This window comes from Equus asinus, chromosome 27 (genome assembly GCF_041296235.1).
Source record: "Equus asinus isolate D_3611 breed Donkey chromosome 27, EquAss-T2T_v2, whole genome shotgun sequence".
Taxonomy (NCBI): domain Eukaryota; kingdom Metazoa; phylum Chordata; class Mammalia; order Perissodactyla; family Equidae; genus Equus; species Equus asinus.
Genome location: NC_091816.1, coordinates 18,394,919 through 18,416,286, shown reverse-complemented (window position 1 = coordinate 18,416,286; position 21,368 = coordinate 18,394,919). Strand labels below are relative to the sequence as shown.

At 37.0% G+C, this 21,368-nt stretch overlaps 1 protein-coding gene across 1 annotated transcript in view; it reads left to right on the top strand.

Moving 5' to 3' along the window:
• Positions 1-5,590, top strand: part of MSR1 (macrophage scavenger receptor 1) — a 74,366-nt gene extending 68,776 nt beyond the window's left edge. Inside the window, exon 10 of the mRNA XM_014847816.3 lies at positions 5,163-5,590. Coding sequence (XP_014703302.2) covers positions 5,163-5,296 — 134 coding nt within the window. The 3' untranslated portion in view covers positions 5,297-5,590. The remainder of the gene's footprint in view (positions 1-5,162) is intronic.
• Positions 5,591-21,368: the final 15,778 nt, after the last annotated feature.

Below are 21,368 nucleotides of genomic sequence, written 5' to 3'. Positions count from 1 at the left end.
GCTCCAAACTTGAAAGCAGAAACAAAAGAAAATTCTAGACATAAATGCCATCTTTTATTCATTACCCCTTTCACATTCCATAATTCTCTAAGTGGAATTTAAAAAAATACAGGAATAAACTGAAGGAGATCAAAAATATATCTGGATCTCTGAACTATCCTTTGGTGAACAGGAATAAAAATAATCCCAAAGGTAAATAAAATATATCAATGGGTCAGTACTCAAATTCTTACATACTGCTCCCTGAACACTGAAAGTTTTAAAATGTAGATGTTTAAATGTTGGATATTGTGGAATTGATATAGAGCCTATGGAGTTCTTAGCATATCTATTTTGTTACTTATGCTAAAAAAGACAATATTAAGTATGGAATAATATTGTTTATCAAGTGCTTACCACATGATCTCATTTAGTGCTCACAGTACCTGTGAGAGTTAGATATTATAGCCCCAATTTTCATAAAGGAAGGAAAACTGACAGAACTGTCACAAAACTTGGCCAAATTTACATAGCTATTATGTTGGTTTCAGGGAACGGGTGAAGATTCATGCCTTCACCTGTCTCTTTCCACTGGACGGAATGTCCTAAGTTCTTTATCCATAAGAACTTCATTTCTAAAGAGCTTGCTTCTTCAGAATCTTAGAATTGTATGAATGGAATCTTAGAGCTATTTTAGTCCCACCCCTCTCTTGTGCATATATGATAAAACAGGGAAAATAAGTGGCTTCTCTAGAACCACAAAACTAGAATCCAGAACTATTGTCAAAGTTGACCCGTTCTCTATTCTGATTCCCACTCCATTTGCAGCTTTGATCCCCTCAAAATAATGTTTTGCTCGAAGGAGAAGCTGTTAACAAAGCATTTCCCAACTAGAAGTCTTAAAAGTGATACAAATTCATGTCACCCAGCCATGAATGGATTTCATTAAAATTCAGAGACTTTTAACCATTAGTGATTTTTGCTTCCCCACTTATCTCTTCAGCAGCTAATCTCAAATCTCGTCATGCTACCACACATCTGGCTAATGTATAAAATATGATTATCTTTTTTTTTTCATAAAAGCAGTGGGTTACTAAGGATCAGATTAAAGAAACTCAAATCCCTCAAAGAAATATCAATATCTGTCTTTTTTTAAAAAAGAGATTAAGAAGAAATGGTATCATCTGTCAAGCATACTCTCAAGCATCACAAACCAAGCTCATAAAATTCCAGAAGCCATGGACAATTAGCGTTGTCATTGTCTGCTTTTGGAAACACAAAATTGATCAATTTGTCCTCCCTACAGCCCTCGAATTGTCTAGGGAATTGTGGATGTATATAAATGGTTAGGCAGATAGATAGAAAGATGATAAATTGATAGGATTAGAAAATAAAAACATATCTAAAATATACACATTATTTTTGCATGTTTCCACTAACAGAAAGCATAGTTCAGAGGCAAAAAAATAATAATGGCAGAAACAACACCAAAAATCCTTGAGTAACAGTTATTACCTGAAGAAATAAAAACAAATTTGTTTGATAATCTTTGAGGCTTACATGAAGAGAAAATTTTATGCTACCTTTGCATTAATTTTTAATGCAGAAAACAATTTGGAAGGAAATGGGAAATGAGTATTAAACAAATTTTCCCCTTAGGCTCAATAGTTCTGAGCATGTTCATGGAAAATTTTAAAAGTCTTTGAAAATTATTTTGATAACTCTGTTTGGGCTTCTATGTAGTCAATGAATAGCACCAAATTTGAGATACTTTGTTGCCTGGCTCTATTCTCTCTGCTATTTTGAGAAAGTCATCCATCCTTCCTGAGTCTCAGTTTATTTACCTATGAAATGGAGATAATTGCCATTATTTCACAAGGTTATTATAAGAACTATTACAAGAACTTCTAACATTCGTGAATTCCCCTACTGTGGTTTCTAAAAACTTGTGCTCACGTGTCAGCACGTTAATTGACTAAATAATATCTATCTTATGCTGCCCCCGTAGGGATGGCCCTGCTGGTGCTGCTGCCATTGGGAGGATTCTCATTCTTAATTCTCTTTCCCTGGATTGTAAAAATTCTGCACTGCTGAGATCTAAATCCAGTGCCTTGATCTACAGAATGTAGAGTGAACACATCCCAGTGCCTGGCTATGGAGGCCATGGAGCCATAATATCCTCATGCTCCCAATTACAACAAAGCCATGGCTTGCACCAAAAATTTTACTTGTGTTTGTTTATACAATTTATAAACGTCCATAAATGCAATCTATAATTGTCCCACTCTTTTGGCTCCCTTCCGTGTTAACATGAAAGTAGTTTTACTATTTGTGCAATTGTTATTATTCGCCTCTATTTTTGAGTAGCCCTTGGGGGCTTCCAAAAAAGTTTGTATAGACTTTATGTATTTAAAAGAAACACACATACACAAACCTACTGCACATACAAACACTCACAAACACAAAAGGCACAGCACTATGCCCAGTCAGAGCACTTTGGGAACCAAAACGTATTCCTGACAAGGTGTCTAATTCTGAGATGACATTCTGCTTCATCTTGTCCTGTTTCTCTGTCTTAAAATTTCAAGTCAAAAAGGTTCCATACCATTACAAACATTTCAGAAAAACACTTGAGCTCTCCAGGTTTCTGCTCTTATAATTGATCAGTCCAGGAAAACCTTTGCTTTTCTAATAGAAACATTGTTAGGATTCTAATGATTTAATTACTGTTATAGGAAATGCAAAATACAGTATTCCTAATTACCTTGATAATGTAAAGCTAAATATAATTCTGTCTAATATTTGGATTTTTCTAGTGAAGGTATAAATTATTAAAATATCAAGTGGGCAGGCCCCATGGCCTAGTGGTTAAGTTCAGCCCACTCAGCTTCAGTGGCCCAGGTTCAGTTCCCGGGCATGGACCTACACCACTCATCAGTGGCCATGCTGTGGTGGCATCTCTCATACAAAATAGAGGAAGATTGGCACAGATGTTAGCTCAAGACAAATCTTCCTCAAACAAAAAGAGGAAGATTGGCAACAGATGTTAGCTCAGGGTGAATCTTCCTCAGCAACAACAACAACAAATTAAGTGAATGCACCAATTTATTTTATGTGTGGAAATCAAAGTTCCTTGTCTAATTCTAAGATAAATAAAAACATGAATCTTCAAAAGAAATGTCTATTTAGGCATCCTATTAACTGTCCTTCTGGCTTACAAATTTTTTCTTCTTCAACTTCTACATTTCTGTTGGACATACAATTCTAAAATGTAGTTCTGATGATGTCATTTCTTTGGTGACTCACAATATAAAGTTCAAACATTTTTAAAGCATGGCCCCATCTTTCTATCTAACTTTTCCAATGAGTCCTCTTCCCCTCATTAATATACTGTGTGTTTTAGATACCAGGAAACTGTTAACTGTTCTAATACAGCAAGCATTTTCATGCTGCCCCCACTACATGGAATGACTTTTTTTTTACACATGGAAAACCTCTATCCATTTAAGGTTAGGTCAAATGTTATCTACATTGTGATTACAAAATCCCCAATATCTGCTAATTTATTCATATATGCACATACTACTATACAATTATGCACATTATTAACCATGTACATATTGTAAACTTTTATTTATTAAGCTCACAAGATATGTGAAAATCAGAAAGAGTAATGTCATTATATGTGCCATGATATATGCCTCTTAGAAAAACAAGTCTTTGGGGCCGGCCTGGTGGCCAAGTGGTTAAACTTCCACACGCTCCATTTCAGCGGCCCAAGTTCACGGGTTTGGACCCCAGGTGAGAACCTACTCCACTCATCAGCCATGCTGTGGAGGCTTCCCATGTACAAAGTAGAGGAAGATTGGCACAGATGTTAGCTCCTCAAGCCAAAAGAACAAAAAGGAAGATTGGCAACCGATGTTAGCTCAGGGTGAAACTTCCTCACCAAAAAAAAAAAAAAAAAAAAAAAGAAACACAAGTCTTCATTTAACTTGTTTTGTACTATTTTATAGCTACACAAATGTTTGTTTCTAAGTCGAATTTATTTCTAAATATGTTTTATATAGCTCTTGTGACTGAAGGAGAACCTTTCAACATCATATTGATCCAAATAAAAAAATGCATTTTTGATTATGCTTATAGTATTATTATATTTATTTACCATTCACTAGTTTTGCAAAGGTGTTTGTTCAAATTTACTTGCTAAGTAATCAGTTTCTTGATGGCATGAAATGCTCTGGAAAACTCATTAAGATGTTTGCATAATTATATGTTTAACAAAACACAACAAAACCATTTAGAAGTTTTTCAAAGGCTCTGTTACCAAATGTCTTAAGTGTAAGAGAAAGGAGAACTTTTAACCTTTTCTCCAAACATTCATTTTTAAAGTTATCTTTTCTTCCCATGAATTCCTTTCAAGAAATGCAGCTGTTTTCTTACTCATTGATAAAATAACATCCTTATCTTGAAAGTGGCAGTTAAGCTTGTTTATTTAGTTAATTATCTGCTACGTAGCCCACTGGTGACAGCCATTGTTTTTCCTTCTAGCGTGTCTGAGGACAAGTCTCGACAAAGAGCATTAAGTATTACTCTGCCGTGTTCTTGTTGTTTGCTTGCTCTTGCAATTAATAACCCGTGGTCTTCTTGCAGGATAGTTTGTAAGCCCTTTGCTGATTGTATTAGTCTTAGTTTAATTAAAAATAGATAATATATTTGGTAAACCAGGCACATGTAAACTGAAATACACCGGGAGCTAAGAAAAGAAGCCCAGGCTATCTTACATTCCAGATATGCCTCATACAGATGCATTTAGATCACCAGGTCACTGCATATATCCATTATTATTAAAGCCTATTTCCTTCCTTATTTTTAAAATATAACTAATCTGTCAAAGCCTTAGAGAAAAACAATCATCCTTTAACCTATGATTTTGTAGAACTGTGTATGCACCTTTGTTATAGCTCTTATTAGGTTGTATTTTGGTAGTCTACACATTGACAGAGTATAAAGTTTTCTAGGGTGGGGGCTTAATTTTTAATCTTAATAGAGGACACAGAATTTGTATATAGATAAAGATCAACACATTTTTGTTAAATTAGTGAATAAATTAATGGCTTTGTCACACTCAAACATAAGCACTAAACTATACTTACTAATGCAGATTTATCGGATTTTTGCAGGTACTGGTCCAATATGGCTGAATGAAGTATTTTGCTTTGGGAGAGAATCATCTATCGAAGAGTGTAAAATCAAACAATGGGGTGTGAGAGTTTGTTCACATGCTGAAGATGCTGGAGTCACTTGCGCTGTATAATGAACGTACCATATTTTCATTTACACTTATGAAATCACTGCAAAATGACTTTTTATGACTTTGCTCCATTAAATCAGTTTGATGAATATTTAAGAGATTAAGAATATTGTCCAAGGAAAAGGAATATTAAAAGTCAGTGGATAAATATATTGAATACCTTCATACTTACTGTATGTCTATATTTGAACCATTTTAACTTCTCTATGTTTTTAATGGACTTTTCTAACATAATGACGTATATTGAATTGAGTATATTGAAGTTTATACATATTCTTACATAGAATATATATATTCTATACAAAAGTCAATAATCATGGAAACACACTCCAATCATAGGCTCCAATTTATATCTTCACCACAAGATTACAATTTTTGTCATTTTTGTCTTCTTTGTAATCTATTTAGTTGATTTTACATGCTTAGAGTAATTTGAACTTAGGGAGGAAAAAAAAGAAAGACAAATATATTTGTTAATCGTCATAAGAACCTCCCTAGGGCCAAATAAGTTCAATCAAACCTGTAAAACATTTCAATTTTTTAAAAAAATCTTTGATTCTTTATCCTTACATCATTTCCTTAAAAAGATTGAGAAATTAATGACACAAATTGCTCATTTATTTCCTTTTGTTAAATTACATAAAATTGTCCCACTCTAAAGGTTCAATGGCAGAATAAAATGAAAACACAGCTGCTATTCTGAATGAGGGCCCATTAGAGAAGTCAAGGTCTGCTGACTTAGAGACCTAATATGTCATATATCCAACTGAGCTGCCAGAGTGGTTAGGGGATAAAAGCGATGACCTGAGCGCACTCGGAATAAACAAAAAAAAGAGGGAAGGAAGGAAGAGATCCAAGGAATAGCAAATTTGCTAATCATCACTTCATTATACACTGAAAATTTTGAATTAAAAGGTAGGTCGGTTTGTGATACATTTAAACATCTTATGCTAATGGAATGAGATAAATTAATTGGAAAGAAAAGCTCTTGGACTACAGTAATATTAGATAATTATGTTTATCTTAATATTCAAATTCTAAAGTTGACTTTCTACTTAAAAACAGAGTTTCATTCCACACAGGTAGTAAGAGACTCAAGAAATTTAAGGGAACAAATTTATCATATAAAAATTCCCTAGCAATGGCTGTTTACTCAAATTAGAACTGGGGGAGATCTCCACCTGTAAACTTGATTTACGTTCACATAGAGAAAACAAAAGAAATTTCCTATGCTAGAACGCCATTTGTTGTATTTTTCATTTTAAAATAGAATTACAATATTATTTTCTTTTAATCATTAACATGAGAAAAATCATCACATTAAGATCTAGTACAAATGCATAACATTCTCTGTGGATTATGCTGTTTTGGTAGAGATGAAAAACTTAAACAATTCATTATTATTTGCCAAGTGCCTTCTCCACAAACAAGGCATTTCATTGTCGTCATGTCATGCAAAGGCTGCTTTTTATTAGGAGGCCATATGTGCTCAGTGGACCGGGCAAGAGCGGGGAGATCCATATTTCTGTCCTGGCTCTTCTTCTTGCTGGCTCCATGTTCTTTACGGAAGTCATTTAATCTCTAATCCTCAAATCCTGGCACATAAAATGGGAATGATTATATGTGTGTTACCCAACTCAGGGTGTGCTTCTGAGGACCCGATGTGAACATGAATTACTGACACGACAGAAATTACTCATTTTCAAGTACTGCTAGTATTTACTAGCCCTTCCACATTTGATGGTGTTAATACAAGTAAAGAACTTGAATGATTTTGAAATTGCTCTGTTTTCTAGACTGTGTCCTTTTCATCTGGACTTGACTCGGAGACCCCCACACATCATTAGTGTTCAAAATATGATAGCGTCAGTAAATTAGAAAGTTATTGTGTATCTAGAACTTTTAATTTACTCAGATCTTTAGGGAGGGAGAAATGCTGTGCAAATCAGCTTAGCCTAATTTAGTGAAGGAATTACCTTGTAAACTGAAAACATAAAAACCAATCAGGGGGACTTTTCCAAGGCTTCCTGGGGGTACTTGGCTTGCCCAGTGTAGAAAGCCAGCTCTAGGCCTCCATAGGAGTTCAGAGAAAGAAAAGAGAAAGAGGAATTTTCACAGAGACTGATCCTGAATGGAGCCATGGCAGAAATCTCAGATCAAGAAGTGCTGGCAGAAACAATCCCAGATGAATCTACTTCTCTCTGCCGTCCAAAGTTTCAGTCCTCTTACTGAAGATTTTTCTTTCTTTACATCCGTCCTCTCTTATCTCCACTGCTTCTTCACTTTTGCCTCCCACTCCAGAAAAGGCCTAGAGTTTAATTTAAGAGGTGTTAGACTAAAACTGGCGAGTCCTAGAGAACACCTGCCAAGGTCTTAATCCCAACCCCTCCCTCCTTCCATCGGTCAGCCAGCGCCTGACACAGCACACAGTCATCCCAGACAGGCTGTGGAAAGTTAGAGAAGTGGGAAACAAAACAAGGATGAAGCTTAGGCTTTTCTTGGGAAGTGGCTGTGATCTCAAGGAGAAGGACATGCTTTGGCAAAGAGGAGATTTTTACAAGCAGGGCCACGAAAGGATAAAATTGAACAATCTGAGTAAAACACTAAGAGCTGAAAACAAACCAACTGATGGCTAGAAGAGCAAGAACTCCAACTCAGGAGTTTTTAATTGGATTTAAGAGGCATCTGGGAACCACTGGAAAGCTGTGGAAAGGGAAGTAATATCTAATGATGATGGTGGCTAGAAGAAAAGCTGGTTATCTGCAGGCTTGAGGGACCAATGGTTCATAATACCAGGCATCCGTTTAACTTGGTGATGGGCTTGTTTAAGCTGAAAGTGATATTCCTCTCTGTTGCGCCACAGCACTTTAAAGCGGGTTACAAAAGCTGGATCGGAGCCTCATGGTGCCCTAGGTGGGTAGTGTGAAATCAAGCAAGCCAATGACACTTTCTATGCCTAACGCATTTTCATGTTTAAAATGAGATATTTAACACCTCGACCTTCTACTTCAGTGTCACTGTTGTGAAAAAATTGGATTCAGATATGAAAACCTGTGTAAGCTGCACAGTCTAATAAATGTTTAAATTAGCATTATTATTATTATTGCTGTCTAGGAAGAGAAAGTAAGAGAAAGGCAGAGAAAATTTGTTTCTGTTTTGCACTTAAGGAGTGAGTCTGGCTAGTATAATTCTGAGTCTAGAATTATACATGTGCGTAGGATGAATTTTTAATATATGATAATAATATAAGTTTCTTAGTAGTTCTGAATAATCATTTTGGCATAATTACCTTGTTTTATTGTATAATTCATGTTATGACATTGCCAGGTGCCAGCATCGTTAGTAATAAAGACTCTGCTTTAATTTCTATATTTTTTTAAAAGGCTTAAGAAAGGCCCACCTTGGCATATAAAAGGCTCATGATGTGTGGAAAGTGTTAAGGGAAGAATTTTTGGCACAGACCATGATGGCTCCCTCGCTTACAGGAACTCTCGTTTTTTAAGTCTTATGTTCAGATGTGAGTTTGGTGCTGGTTCCACCACATATGAGTTTAAACTCCATAAACATCAATTCATGAGTATCAATTTTCACACGTGTATATGGATATAATAAAAGTACTTATGGGCTCGTTAAAATCAATAAAATAATGCAAGAACAATTGAGGGTAGTTTTTAAAGGTTGGTATTAAATAAGTCATTTAGAAGGAAAGATTTCTCAATATCAAAAGACAATACTGAAAGAGACTATTAAAAGCTCTAGTAATGAAGTCAATGGACAGAGTTCTATATATCTATTTTAATTTTTGGGTGTTGAAATTCTAGCTCTCTACCCATAGAATCTTAAAATATACTTCTAGGACATGAAAGTACACAGCAGGATGCTAATTTAAGGAATTCATCATTTTGAAGGATTATAAATGTGTTTTTATAGTGAACAAGTTCTTTAAGATCTGGGTATATATAATTTTAATGTCAGATCTGTGTTGAATTACAAAGTGGGAGGATAAGATGTATAGAGAATTTCTTTTTGCTCTCATGGTCTGGAACTGGGAAGTCTTTTAAAATGAACAAATCCTTTAAATTTACATTAAACAGGTTGATTTCCCACCCCACCAGCAAAGGAAAACCTAGGTCCCTCCGGTTGTCTCCAGGAATTTTACTAAAGTGAATGATCAGACCTGATGCTTTCCCTGCTCAACCCGGAATTCCCATTCCTGCTTCCTCTGAGTTAGTTAATTTAGGTTTCATCGTAGAGTCTGAAGAGTACCTTTTTTTTCCTTCATTGCCTCATTATGGATACCGCTCAAATTCCATCATGCCCAAAATATCACAAACACAAAGCCTGAGGACTCAGAGAAACAGATAAGATTTGCAATAACATCAACAACTCAGAACGAAATATGAAACATCCCTGTTGTTGAAGTCACTCACCACTGGGAACATCTCATTGGTTGATCTCACTTCCTCTTCTCAGACACCTACCTTTTCCTTCAGCTCTTTCTCTTTTTCTTCAGGCTCTAACCTAGTGCCCAATGCCTATTAATTGCTTCTGCATCACAGATCTTCGTTTTATTTTTTTTCACTATGTCCCTGATGAAGGAGTTTTACTTTCCTTCTCTAAATCCACCAACAAACCTTTACCCAATACAGTTATCACTCTCTCTAGGAGGATTTGTTACAAGCTGCTAAAACAATATTCTTCTCCACTTTAGTTTCAAAGAGAGAATGCCACCATACACTAACTAAGAACTTAAAATAGGCAACCACCTCTCTAGGTCCGGTAAGGAAAACCAAAGTAAATAAGATGTAATTGTTAAACAAGAGATGGACAGGGACTATCACCATGGTTGGAGATGTACTGAGTTTATTATTCATAATCAGCGGAAGGCTTTAGCAAATAAATAGGCTCTGTTACTTAACGATTCAGTCTGGCCAGTTCTTGAAATAAGACAGCACACATGTTAGAAACTCAATCCCCCCCAAGCAGCTGTGATCCCAAATCATGAGCACAGCCATAATCCTGGTATCCATCCTGTTTCCTAAGACCCTTGAGTGTCCTTGTGCCTCAAAAAGCTGACCTCTTCTCACTCCTACTACATATGCTGGCCAAATTACTGGATGTCTGCCTCGGTGCCTGATTATGGCAGGGCTTCTTGGGATGCTGCCCAGCTTGCTGGGGTATTATGGTCCCATTTAGTCCATGCCCAACACCCGCTCTCTTTCAGTCCAGCTGGGACTTCTGGTCCAGTAAACCCTAATGTACCCCTGCTCATCTCGAGAGAGACCTTGAAAACTACGACCCCCTCCATCCTTTCCAGTGCTGTGTCTTATTACTTGGACCTTGTGGAAATATCGGTCCTCTCTTATGCATCCTAGTCAGTGTTCAGAAGGGATGGAGCTCTCTTTATTCGCTCCCTCTCTCTCTTGTGCAGCAAACTCATTGATCCTCTAGTATCTCTCCAGCAATCATTTGAAAATAGTTCAACTCTTTTATCACTTTATTCTCCCGGTAATGTAATACATAATATTACAGTCCAGTGCTTCTGAACAATGCTCCATTTAGAAGATAATGTGAATAACTACTAGTTCAAGCATAGAATTGTTAATAGACCATAAAAAGGTATTTGCCCATATAAAGTATCACTCGTTGCTTTCCTATCATACTCTTCATCTAAGCCCTGTGTTGATGTCTTTGTGCAATAATAATTTCATTTTTGAACTTTAAAATAAGCCTTTAAATGACTTAAGCATCTGCTTAGCTGAAGAGGCGTAACCTTCCCTGAGTGTTGGTGCCAGGGCATATTAACTGGGTTCTCAAAACATTTTCTGACTCCTAATGGCACATTTTAATAAATTAAAGCTAACGGAAAACAATTTACAACTTAAATAGCAGACAGAAAATATAATAGCTTAGTTAGGAAACTTTTTCTATAGCTGAGTATTCTCTCAAATAATATTGGTGGCATCTCAGAGTCAGTAGCTTTTATAGAATGGAAGTAGAAGAAACCAGAGATAAAGAGAAATGTTGTCAAATAGAGAAAAATGTTGATTTCTCAGCATTTGTCATTTCTGAGGATTTATTAATAAGGCAGAGTAGCAGGGGAGGGGAAGGATGACACCCTCACTCGAGACAGGGCAGAATGGGACATAGGGTGGGCCTGGCTGAGAGAGATTTGTCAAAGTTTAGTCACATACTTAGCGCTGAGGCATCTGAAATGATGCCATGAGATGACCCATCTGCAGATTGAAGACAGAAATGGGGAATTTAAGTGCAATACCACAGTAGGTGAAAAGGCCTACTGGAAGGGACACAGAATCTGAAGTTCAGGAAACCTGGGTTCAAATCCTGACTCTGCGTTTTATGAGTTTACTAGTTGTGTAATCTTAGGCAAATCACTCAACTTTCCTTAGACCCGCTGATCTTCTCTCTTATAGTACTGTAATAATAATCATAAAAAACCATGGGAATCTTCTATCTCATTGGAAGCCTCACTAAATGTTGTACACTGTAGTCTGACTTCAGTCCTTAAAAGAACAGACCAGTGATCAGCATACTTGCTCCTAAATAATAAGATTGAGGGTTCCAGACCAAAGGGGAAGCAGGGAGGGGACTAGCAAGAGGCTAGGGCCTATAGAAACTCAAACTGGTGTTAAATGTGGACTAAAACAGAGCACTCTGGGCCACGTGGGAGCCTGTGAATTTGGGGCAGATCCAAGTGGGGTGAGCTGAATCACCCCAAGTGGGGTGAGCAATTTGGGGTCCTAGCATTCCGCCCCGGGACGTGATGAGCCGCTGAGCTCTGCAGCAAGAAGGACTGGAAGCACAGTACCCGACAGCAGCCAAGGAGTTGGCACTGCTGCTATGTCACAGTCCAACCTAACAGCAGGAGCAACTGAATTCTAAGAGATTTTTCTATTCTTCTACCTTGAGGTTGTTCTGGAACATCCTGCCTCAAGGGTAGATTGGTACTCTAACTAAACACTGTTTTGTCAGCACGAAGAGGAAATTGCTCATTCTTGACTTCCTTCACAGATTTATGAATAAACTCATGCAATATTTCTCCACCAAGCCCTTAGAAAATGGCCTTCATTACTTAGGGGTCAATTGTGAAGAAGTGTCCCATAGGCTATGTTACCTTGCAATGGTTTCTTGTCTAGGATGCTGGGTATTGTTGAAGTGCCACCTCCCAAATCTCAGAGATGTAATCCAGAGGATCTGCCTCACTATAATAACACCCAAAACAGAGGCTGATGTGGTAAGAAGCTGAGAGACTGGTACTAGAACTCTAGTTTTTCAATTCCAGGTTTACAGAACCAGGTTTGTATGCCATCCCTGAGCTCAGCTGCTCAGCTTGTTCCTTAGTCTCTTTCTGGAGGGAGGAGTCATGAATCCTGCTATTTTCCCTTTGCTATCCATGCAACCTAAATCTTAGCCATGTGAAGGTGGTGGAAGATGACCAGTGTGGTTCCATATGTCCACAGGGAGTCTAACCTAGCATGGTTATGACAGTCACTCTTTCTGCTTATTTTCTACATATTTTAGGTAGAGAATAGAATGAATCAGGCAAGCACTCAAAATATATGCTGGTCCCTATGTTCAATCTCTCTACCATAATAGTAATCAAGAGATATGATTTTTTAATCTTACATATTTATGAAAAATCTCATAAAAATCTGATAACTTTGGAAGAAAGTTATAGAACTCTTTGAAAGGCATTGTGTTTGTTTGGGTGTTCCAAGAGGGGGACACTAAGATGTAATTAGCAATGCGATAGATTTATTACGGGAAATATCTGAGGGATAAAGGGGCAAGAAAGTAGGAGAGCCTTAGACTGTGATGCAGGTCTGACACCTGTGAAAGGAAAGGGGGAGGAAAGTAGGGTTGGGTAGGAATTGTCTACCCACACAGCAGACCACAAAGCAGTTCTAAGAAAGTTTCTGCCAGGCTGATGGGGAGTCCCTGAGCCAAAGTGACCTGTCAGAGGAGACCTAAATTAAGCAGGAATAGGCCTGCATTAGTACCCCACTGTGCTCAGTCATAAGCTGGGAGCAACCTGGGGCGAGTGCAACATCAGCTGCCTGAACATGATGAGGGATCCAGAAGTGCAGCAGCTGAAGGCTTCATCAATCTACTATGCGCTCTACAGTAAGAGATCAAAGAAGTTCATTCTCATGGTCACTACAACACTAAGAAAAGCTACAACCAAGTAGCAAGAGATTCCATCTTCATGAACAGAGAGATTGAATTTCATAAAAAAACCTCAATTCTTCCCAAATTGATCTAGAGTCAACACAAGTCCAATTAAAATGCCAACAGGATTTTAAAATGTGGTTTTTGTTTGGTTTTGTGTCTTTGTTTTTTAGTAGAACTTGACAGACTGACTCTAAAATTATATAGAAGAGAAAAGGGGGAAAAAAAAGACACCCTTAAAGGAGAAAGAACTGGATGAGAAAATTTGCTTCTCCAAATATCATAACAGTATACTAACTAAGAAAGGATGATGTTGGATCTGGAGTAGACAAATAGAATAATGGAATTGAACTTAGAGCCTAGAGTAGACCAACACATATATGGAAGCTTGGTACATGATAGAAATTTGGAAAAGATGTTCTTAATTATTATGCTGAGAAAAAGACTCTTCCATATATGGAAAAAACCAAAATTGGTTTCTCACTTACACCAAACACGAAAATCAATTCCTGGACAATCAAGGATTTAAATGTTGGGGCCAGCCCAGTGGCACAGTGGTTAAGTTCGGACGTTCAGCTTCTTGCGGCCTGGGGTTCGCTGGCTCGGATCCTGGCTGTGGACATGGCACCGCTTGGCAGGCCAAGCTGTAGTAGGCGTCCCACGTATGAAGTAGAGGAAGATGGGCATGATGTTAGCTCAGGGCCAGGCTTCCTCAGCAAAACAGAGGAGGACTGGCAGTAGTTAGCTCAAGGCTAATCTTCCTTAAAAAAAAAAAAAAGAGGGATTTAAACGTTAAGGCCAACATGTAAAACTAGAAGAAAAAATAATCCAGGAGGATATCTTTATAACTTCCTTGTAGAGAAATATTTCTTGAATGAGACGAAAAAATATAAACTATAATGAAAAGATTGATGAACTTTACTGCACTGAAAAAATGTATATAGGAATCTAAATCTACAACACAGAGAAAGAAAAGACAATCCAAAAATTGCAATGCATATAATAAGAAAATAATTAGTTTCCATAAAACTGCAGAGCATGTAAAATCAATATAGAAGAAAACAAATGACTCAACAGGAAAGTAGACAAAAAATATGACCAGAACTGATAGAGAGCAAACCAAGTAATAACTAAGAAAAGCAAACTAAGCCACAATAAAATATCGTTTAACTTTGGGGAAAATTTTAAAAGTCTAACAGTTGCAAGTACTGGCAAGAATGGAGAAAAGAGTATTCTCAAGAGGTTCCAGTGGGAATTCAAGTTATGACAATTTATTTGTAGAGCAAATTTTCATTATCTAGTGAATTTTAAAATACACCTTTCTTATGACCATCTATTACACTTTCAGGTTTTAATCTTGAAAAGTGGTGTTACAGAATTATTCATAGCAGCCTTGGAGATAATCACTTGACAGAGAAATGGATTTTAGAAAATTGTGAGAATTTAAACACAATTCCATCATACTGTAAACAGTCCTTTCCTGCCCCAGAGTTAAATAAAGCTGAGCTATGTTAACAATAGCCCTATGTTAAACGATATCGAGAATAAGCAAAATAAGTTAGCTTCCTCCCAGAAATACTTGCTCCTGGAGATAAGCCTGTGAACCATATAAAATAGTCTGCTTTGAAAAGTAATAATTGTCCTGTCATCGCAAGGCTATCAGACCAATCGAGATTCTCTGCAAGACCCTCACTGCAAAGATCTGATGCCATAAACCCTGTCCAATCCCAAGCTGATTCCTGCCTTGCAGGGCCCACCTTAAAATCACCCAGTCCAGCTCCGAAAACTCCATAAATATCCTCCTTTGCTTTCCCTCTTCTGAAATGCTTTTCAAACAACATCAGGAGCCGGCCCCATGGCCGAGTGGTTAAGTTGGTGCGCTCTGCTTCAGCGGCCCAGTGTTTCGCTGGTTTGGATCCTGGACGCGGACATGGCACCGCTCGTCAGGCCATGTAGAGGCAGCGTCCCACATGCCACAACTAGAAGGACCCAAAACTATGTACTGGGGGAATTTGGGGGAGAAAAAACAGAAAAAAAAAAAAGGAAGATTGGCAACAGTTGTTAGCTCAGGTGGCAATCAAAAAAAAAATCAATATTGTGTTCTCTTTTACTTCAGCAAGTCTAATAAATTGAACTTTATTTGATTAGCAACTTTTTCAGGTGGCCTTTTGGGCAGTCAACAGGAGTATATTGTAAACAATGAATATACTATAAAAAGAAATGATCTATAGCTATACATATCAATATAAATAAATCTCACATGATATTGACTGACAAATGGTAACAATAAAACAAAAGCTGCTATAGAGAAATACAGGTTAGCTCTATTTACATAAATTTAAATAAATGCAAATCAATAGTATAAATTAAGGATACATACAAATGTGATCAAAGTTGGAAAAATAAAGATAGATAATATACCTCAAATTGAGAATTTGTTTCCAATTTGGTGAGAGAGAGAATTGCAGTCAGGAAACACATAGGAAGTTTGAACTGTACTGGTAATGTTTTAACTCTCAAGATAGGTAGTGGTCTCATAGGTGTTCATTACATTATTATTTAAACCTTTTTGTAATTGTATTTCATAAATAATTTTAAAGAAAAGAGTACTGTAAAGGTATAGTATTTGAAGAAGATTGTTTCCAGAAAGAGGGAATGATAGCAAAGGCTGCAGGGCGTTCGAAAATAAAAAGTAAAAATGTGTCCTTTAGATTTAAGGACCTAGCAAATTCTTGTTGACTTGGTGGCAGAAGAGTGGGGTGGTAGGATGGAGATTGAAGAGAGATTGGAAATTGCGGAAGTAGTGACAAGATTTATGGAAGATATGTTTACTCCAAGTGAACTGTGTTATAAGAGAGTCTGGGCACTGTTCAAAAGCAAACCCACCATGAAGAGGTTTCTCGTGTGCTTTTCTGTGTGTACACTCCTGTCACACTTAAACCAACAAACATTCTAATCAGTTATTCTACGGAGAAGCAGCAAAACACAGCAAGTACTAGTAATCATGCATTGTGCATTTTTAGAGACCTTAATTGCTTTGACTATAGGCTACTTTACATGAATGAGAAACATCCAAAAAGGTCAACAGGGTGGATGCACTGGAGTCAACTTACCTATGAGTTTTGGATTGTTGGCTCAGCTGTAGGGGGATAGGAGGCAAAAGAGAGCAGGAGAGAGAGAGATCTAGGAATCAGGAAGAAACAAGAGAAAAACAGGAGAAATAAAATACTATGAGAAGCAAGGATTAGGAAAAAAAAAGCCTTTCTCAATTTGCAGTTACTGACCCATGAGAACACATTTAATACTTCCTTTGCCTTCAATAAATACATTCACAATTAAAAACGCATTATCTGTGCATAACACATTGTAAAACTATGTGCTCTCTTCTTGAAGCAGCCAAGCTCAAGTATTTAACTAAATGCTTACAAAAATGTTAATCCCGTTGCAACAGTGTCTGGAAAATTCTGTTTACCAAGTGAAGTTAGAAATAAATTATCACAAGCGAAGGTTAAACCAGAACATCATACTAAAATATAAAGGTGGGAAATAAGAATTTAATAGCAATAATCAAAATGAGATATAGTCGTTGATCTGCTCTTGAGTTGCCAGATTTAACAAATAATAACACAGAATGACCAGCTAAATTTGAATTTCAAATAAACAACAGATTTTTTTTTATAGTAGCAGTATGTTCCATGCAATGTTTAGGACATACGTTAAAATCATAATTTGGTGTTTGTATAAACTTCTAATTGAACTGCATGTTCTGCATTTTATCCGGTAGCCCCAGTTCTTAGATACTCCCACTGGTTTTTCAATCTGAGTTAAACGTTTATGTTCTTCCTGTTTCTCGCTGTTAATTTCATTTTCAATTTCCCTGTCATATTTTTCCGGTTTTCCTACATTATACATCTTTCAGAGATGTGACAAACTGAATGAGGTTTCATTTCTCTGAGGCCATCTTATATTTTAGACTAATTGCTTTACTTACAAACTTTTCTGAATGATCTAGATATGCTTTGTTTGATGTGGTTCTGGTAATAAAGTCAATTAGCATGCTGGTGCTTCTCAAAATTAATTTTATTCAGAAGCCCTAGTCCTGGATTTTATGTGTTTTAATTGAAAGAGAGGGAAAGAAATGTTTTCCTCTATCCATCTTAGGTACGCTGGCTGGCTCCTGCAAATTGGAGACAAAAGACAGATTAACAAGAGAAAAACAAACGGAAGTTTATCAACACATGCATTGCACATACACACGGGGACTTCTCTAGCATCTTAACAAAAGTAAGATACATTTGTAGAGAAAGGACAAGACAAAGGAAAAGGACTTAGAGTTTCTAAGAGAGACAACCTGTGGGAAGGTAAATATACGGGGGAACTAACGCACCATGAGGGCTAGTTAGTCAAGTTGGTGATATAGATTCTTCTGGTGCTATTTCTGGGCTGAAAAGAATCCAGAGTTGTCTCTGGTGATTAACTTGTGTCCTTCCTGGTAGAGAGGGGAAGTGGGGTGGACACATTCACAATTTTGTCCTACTTTTAGGCAAATCAGGAGAGGGCAGAGTTTCTCTGACATCTGCTTCTTCTGAACTGCCTTCACTTTAAAAGAATTCTGATGTCAAGGTGGCATATCTTGGTGTGATAAACTCTGCTACACTTCAAAATTTTGGCTTTTCAACAACCTCAGTTGAAAAATATTGTACAGTTGTATCATCATTCTTTTTCTTAAAGAAGGAAGAAATGTTATCACATTATCAGAAATAAATAATTTAAAAAATTAAAATTATTCTGAAATGTGCTCTGGGGAATAGACATGGCTAAATATGTTAATAAGGATTAATTTTTCGAATGTAGTTCATATGAAACTATATACCAATTTCCATTGACCCCTGTTTGTAATCTAAGGTACAGTAAAACAGACTCAAGATACCCATTTAAGGAAATAAATATAAATCCAAATCCAACATAGATTTCTTCACTTAATATTGTAGTTTAAGAATATATATGTAAGGGGTCAGCCCGGTGGAGCAGTGGTTAAGTTCGCACGTCCCACTTCGGCAGCCCTGGGTTTGCTGGTTAGGATCTCGGGTGCGGACCTACACACCACTTGTCAAGCCATGCTGTGGCAGGCATCCCACATGTAAAGGAGAGGAAGGTGGGCACAGATGTTAGCTCAGGGCCAGTCTTCCTCAGCAAAAAGAGGAGGATTGGCAGCAGATGTTAGCTCAGGGTTAATCTTCCTCAAAGAAGAAAAAGGAAGAATATATACGCAAAAATGGATAAAAATTATTCAGTTCAACTTACTCCAAAAATTATTTATTCCAAAATTATTAGTACATTTCCTTTGGTAAATTTTAAGTATACATTAAGTTTTCTTTGTTATATGAAGGATTTTTTAATACATTAGATTTTTCCAAAACTTCCCTAGTTTTGTTATTGGACTTGACTCTTCTTATTTCCTCAGAAAGTGAAATAAACTATTTGTAATTTGAATTTTACTGAATACAACCTATTAACATTTTAAAGTTTCTTTCCTAAGGTAAATATCTTTCCAAAGATAAATACCATTCTATTCTCTCTCAAATGAGATCTATTTCCATATTATCATTACATTGAGGTATGACAGCTTCGGTCTTCCCAACAGCACCAGAAAAAGTACAAGGCTTTGTAGGAAAGCTCACATGGGACTTAGTCCCAGCTCTTACTTTTTGCTGTGTGATATTGTAACTTAAACTGTGAATTTCAATTTTCATTTTTGTAAAAGTGATCTAATTAGAACTACCTGGTAAGGTTGTCGTGAAGATTAAAATTACAAATGCAAGCAAAGCACTTAGCATAGTGTCTGGCTCATTCTAAGTGCTCATGGTAGCTCTCATCTGTGGGGAGTCTTAAATCTGATTCTTTTTCTCCATTTAAACAAGCACTGATTTTTATCATAGGGGCATTCACAACCATTTGGGATTTCTTACACTTTCTCTATAGAAGGGACGGCACATAGCAAAGTAAGTAGAATGTTTTCAGAAAAACTTCCAATGCTCATTTTCATTCTTCCTTTTCCATTTCGACATCCTCTTCCTCTGTCTCAGTTATTCAATACCTTTATGTTGTCCCCATCATACGTGTCACAGGAGGATGGGGAAACAAATTTTCTTAGTAACATATCACTTCCCCAAATCTCCTGCAAAACTCATCTTCAGACCTACTTTCTTGCTAACCCTACCTCTGTTAACAGTTATATGATAAATTATTTAGAACCGAAGTGTGAATATAGGATCAAATCTCTCTTACCATTTTGTGGCAGAGAAAAATGACATTTAACAAACTTATTTGCCTTCCTCTGGTGAATGCAGTTAAAGAAGACTAAAGAAATGTGGGAAGAAATGATATACATCGCTCACAGGCATGGTCCATAAAAATCTTCCTCTGTGTCTCTCGTCCTCCTCCTCCTCCTTTTCTTCCATTTGTAGTCTGGAAGACACCACCAAAGATAACCTTGGAAGCCATTTTATAGGAAGCAGAACCACTTCCAGCTTGGGTCTTACTTTGGTAGGAGACCTACCAACCAATAATATATCAGGGATATTTATATGGGGGAGAAATAAACATTTATTGTGTTAAGTCACTAATATTTGGGGGTTTACCTGTTACAGCAACTGGTGAGCATTTCTGTAACTAATATACCCATACAATTTATTATTATTCAACATGAGCTTTAAATTAACCACCCAGAAGAGACACAGCTGAAATTTGGAACAAAACAGTGGGATTTTGAAGTAAGGGATGCTTTCAGATGATCTCATTTGGTCGCATCTAACTAGAGTTAGCTCTTTAATTCTATATTAGGCAGACCTAGTTCAGAGGGGTGGAAATTACACTCTCTCCTCTGTGCCACAGCAATCTAGCTGACATACCCATCTATATTTTCACTATGACCATGAACATATACATACAACCTCCGGAGAGGGGCAAAATGCAGGATATTGTTGGTGGGTAGGGAAGAAATACTGGCTGCCTAGAGTGAGAGAACAAATTGCTGTCCCCAACAGCATCTCTCCCCACTCCAACAGATTTAAGATGAGAGCGTAAAACTGAAAGGAACGGTTTATTAAAATCCTTATAATTGGCAAAATTTGTATGAATAAAGTAAAATGAAGACTTCATGGGTATCAAATATGATTGCAGGTGTAAAGTAACAGGATGCTGACCTAATTTGTCAGGGACATCCCTGGGATATCTATCTGTATAAAGAATTTGATTAAAAATGTATTAAGGGGCTGGCCCAGTGGCGCAGTGGTTAAGTTCACATGTTCTGCTTTGGGGCCTGGGTTTGCTGGTTCAGATCCTGGGTATGGACCCACGCACCGCTTGTCAAGCCATGTTGTGGCAGGCGTCCCACATAAAATAGAGGAAGATGGGCATGGATGTTAACTCAGGGCCAGTCTTTCTCAGCAAAAAGAAAGAAGAGGATTGGCAGCAAATGTTAGCACAGGGCTAATCTTTCTCAAAAAAAAAAAATGTATTAAAAATAAATGTGAGGTATAGTAATTTATTGATAAGATTGTGAACAATAGGGAGAGAAAAAGATACTTACATATTTAGTTACTGTCCAATCACTGCATATGAAGACTCTTTAAGTATACAGGCACCATTTTTTCCTGTTTATGTTCAGGGACCATTTTCTCATGTCTTCTCTAAAATCTTTAGTCCACTAAAGACCTCACTATATTCCTAAAACATGATGTCTTTCAATGTTGACCACATCGCCACATTTGGTGGCTAACAAGTAGAGTATATATCATACACTGTTAAGGGGAAACAATTTAGAGTTACTCATTTCCTAAAGAAGCTTAAAAACTAATAGGTAAGTCAAAGTGAGTAGAAATAG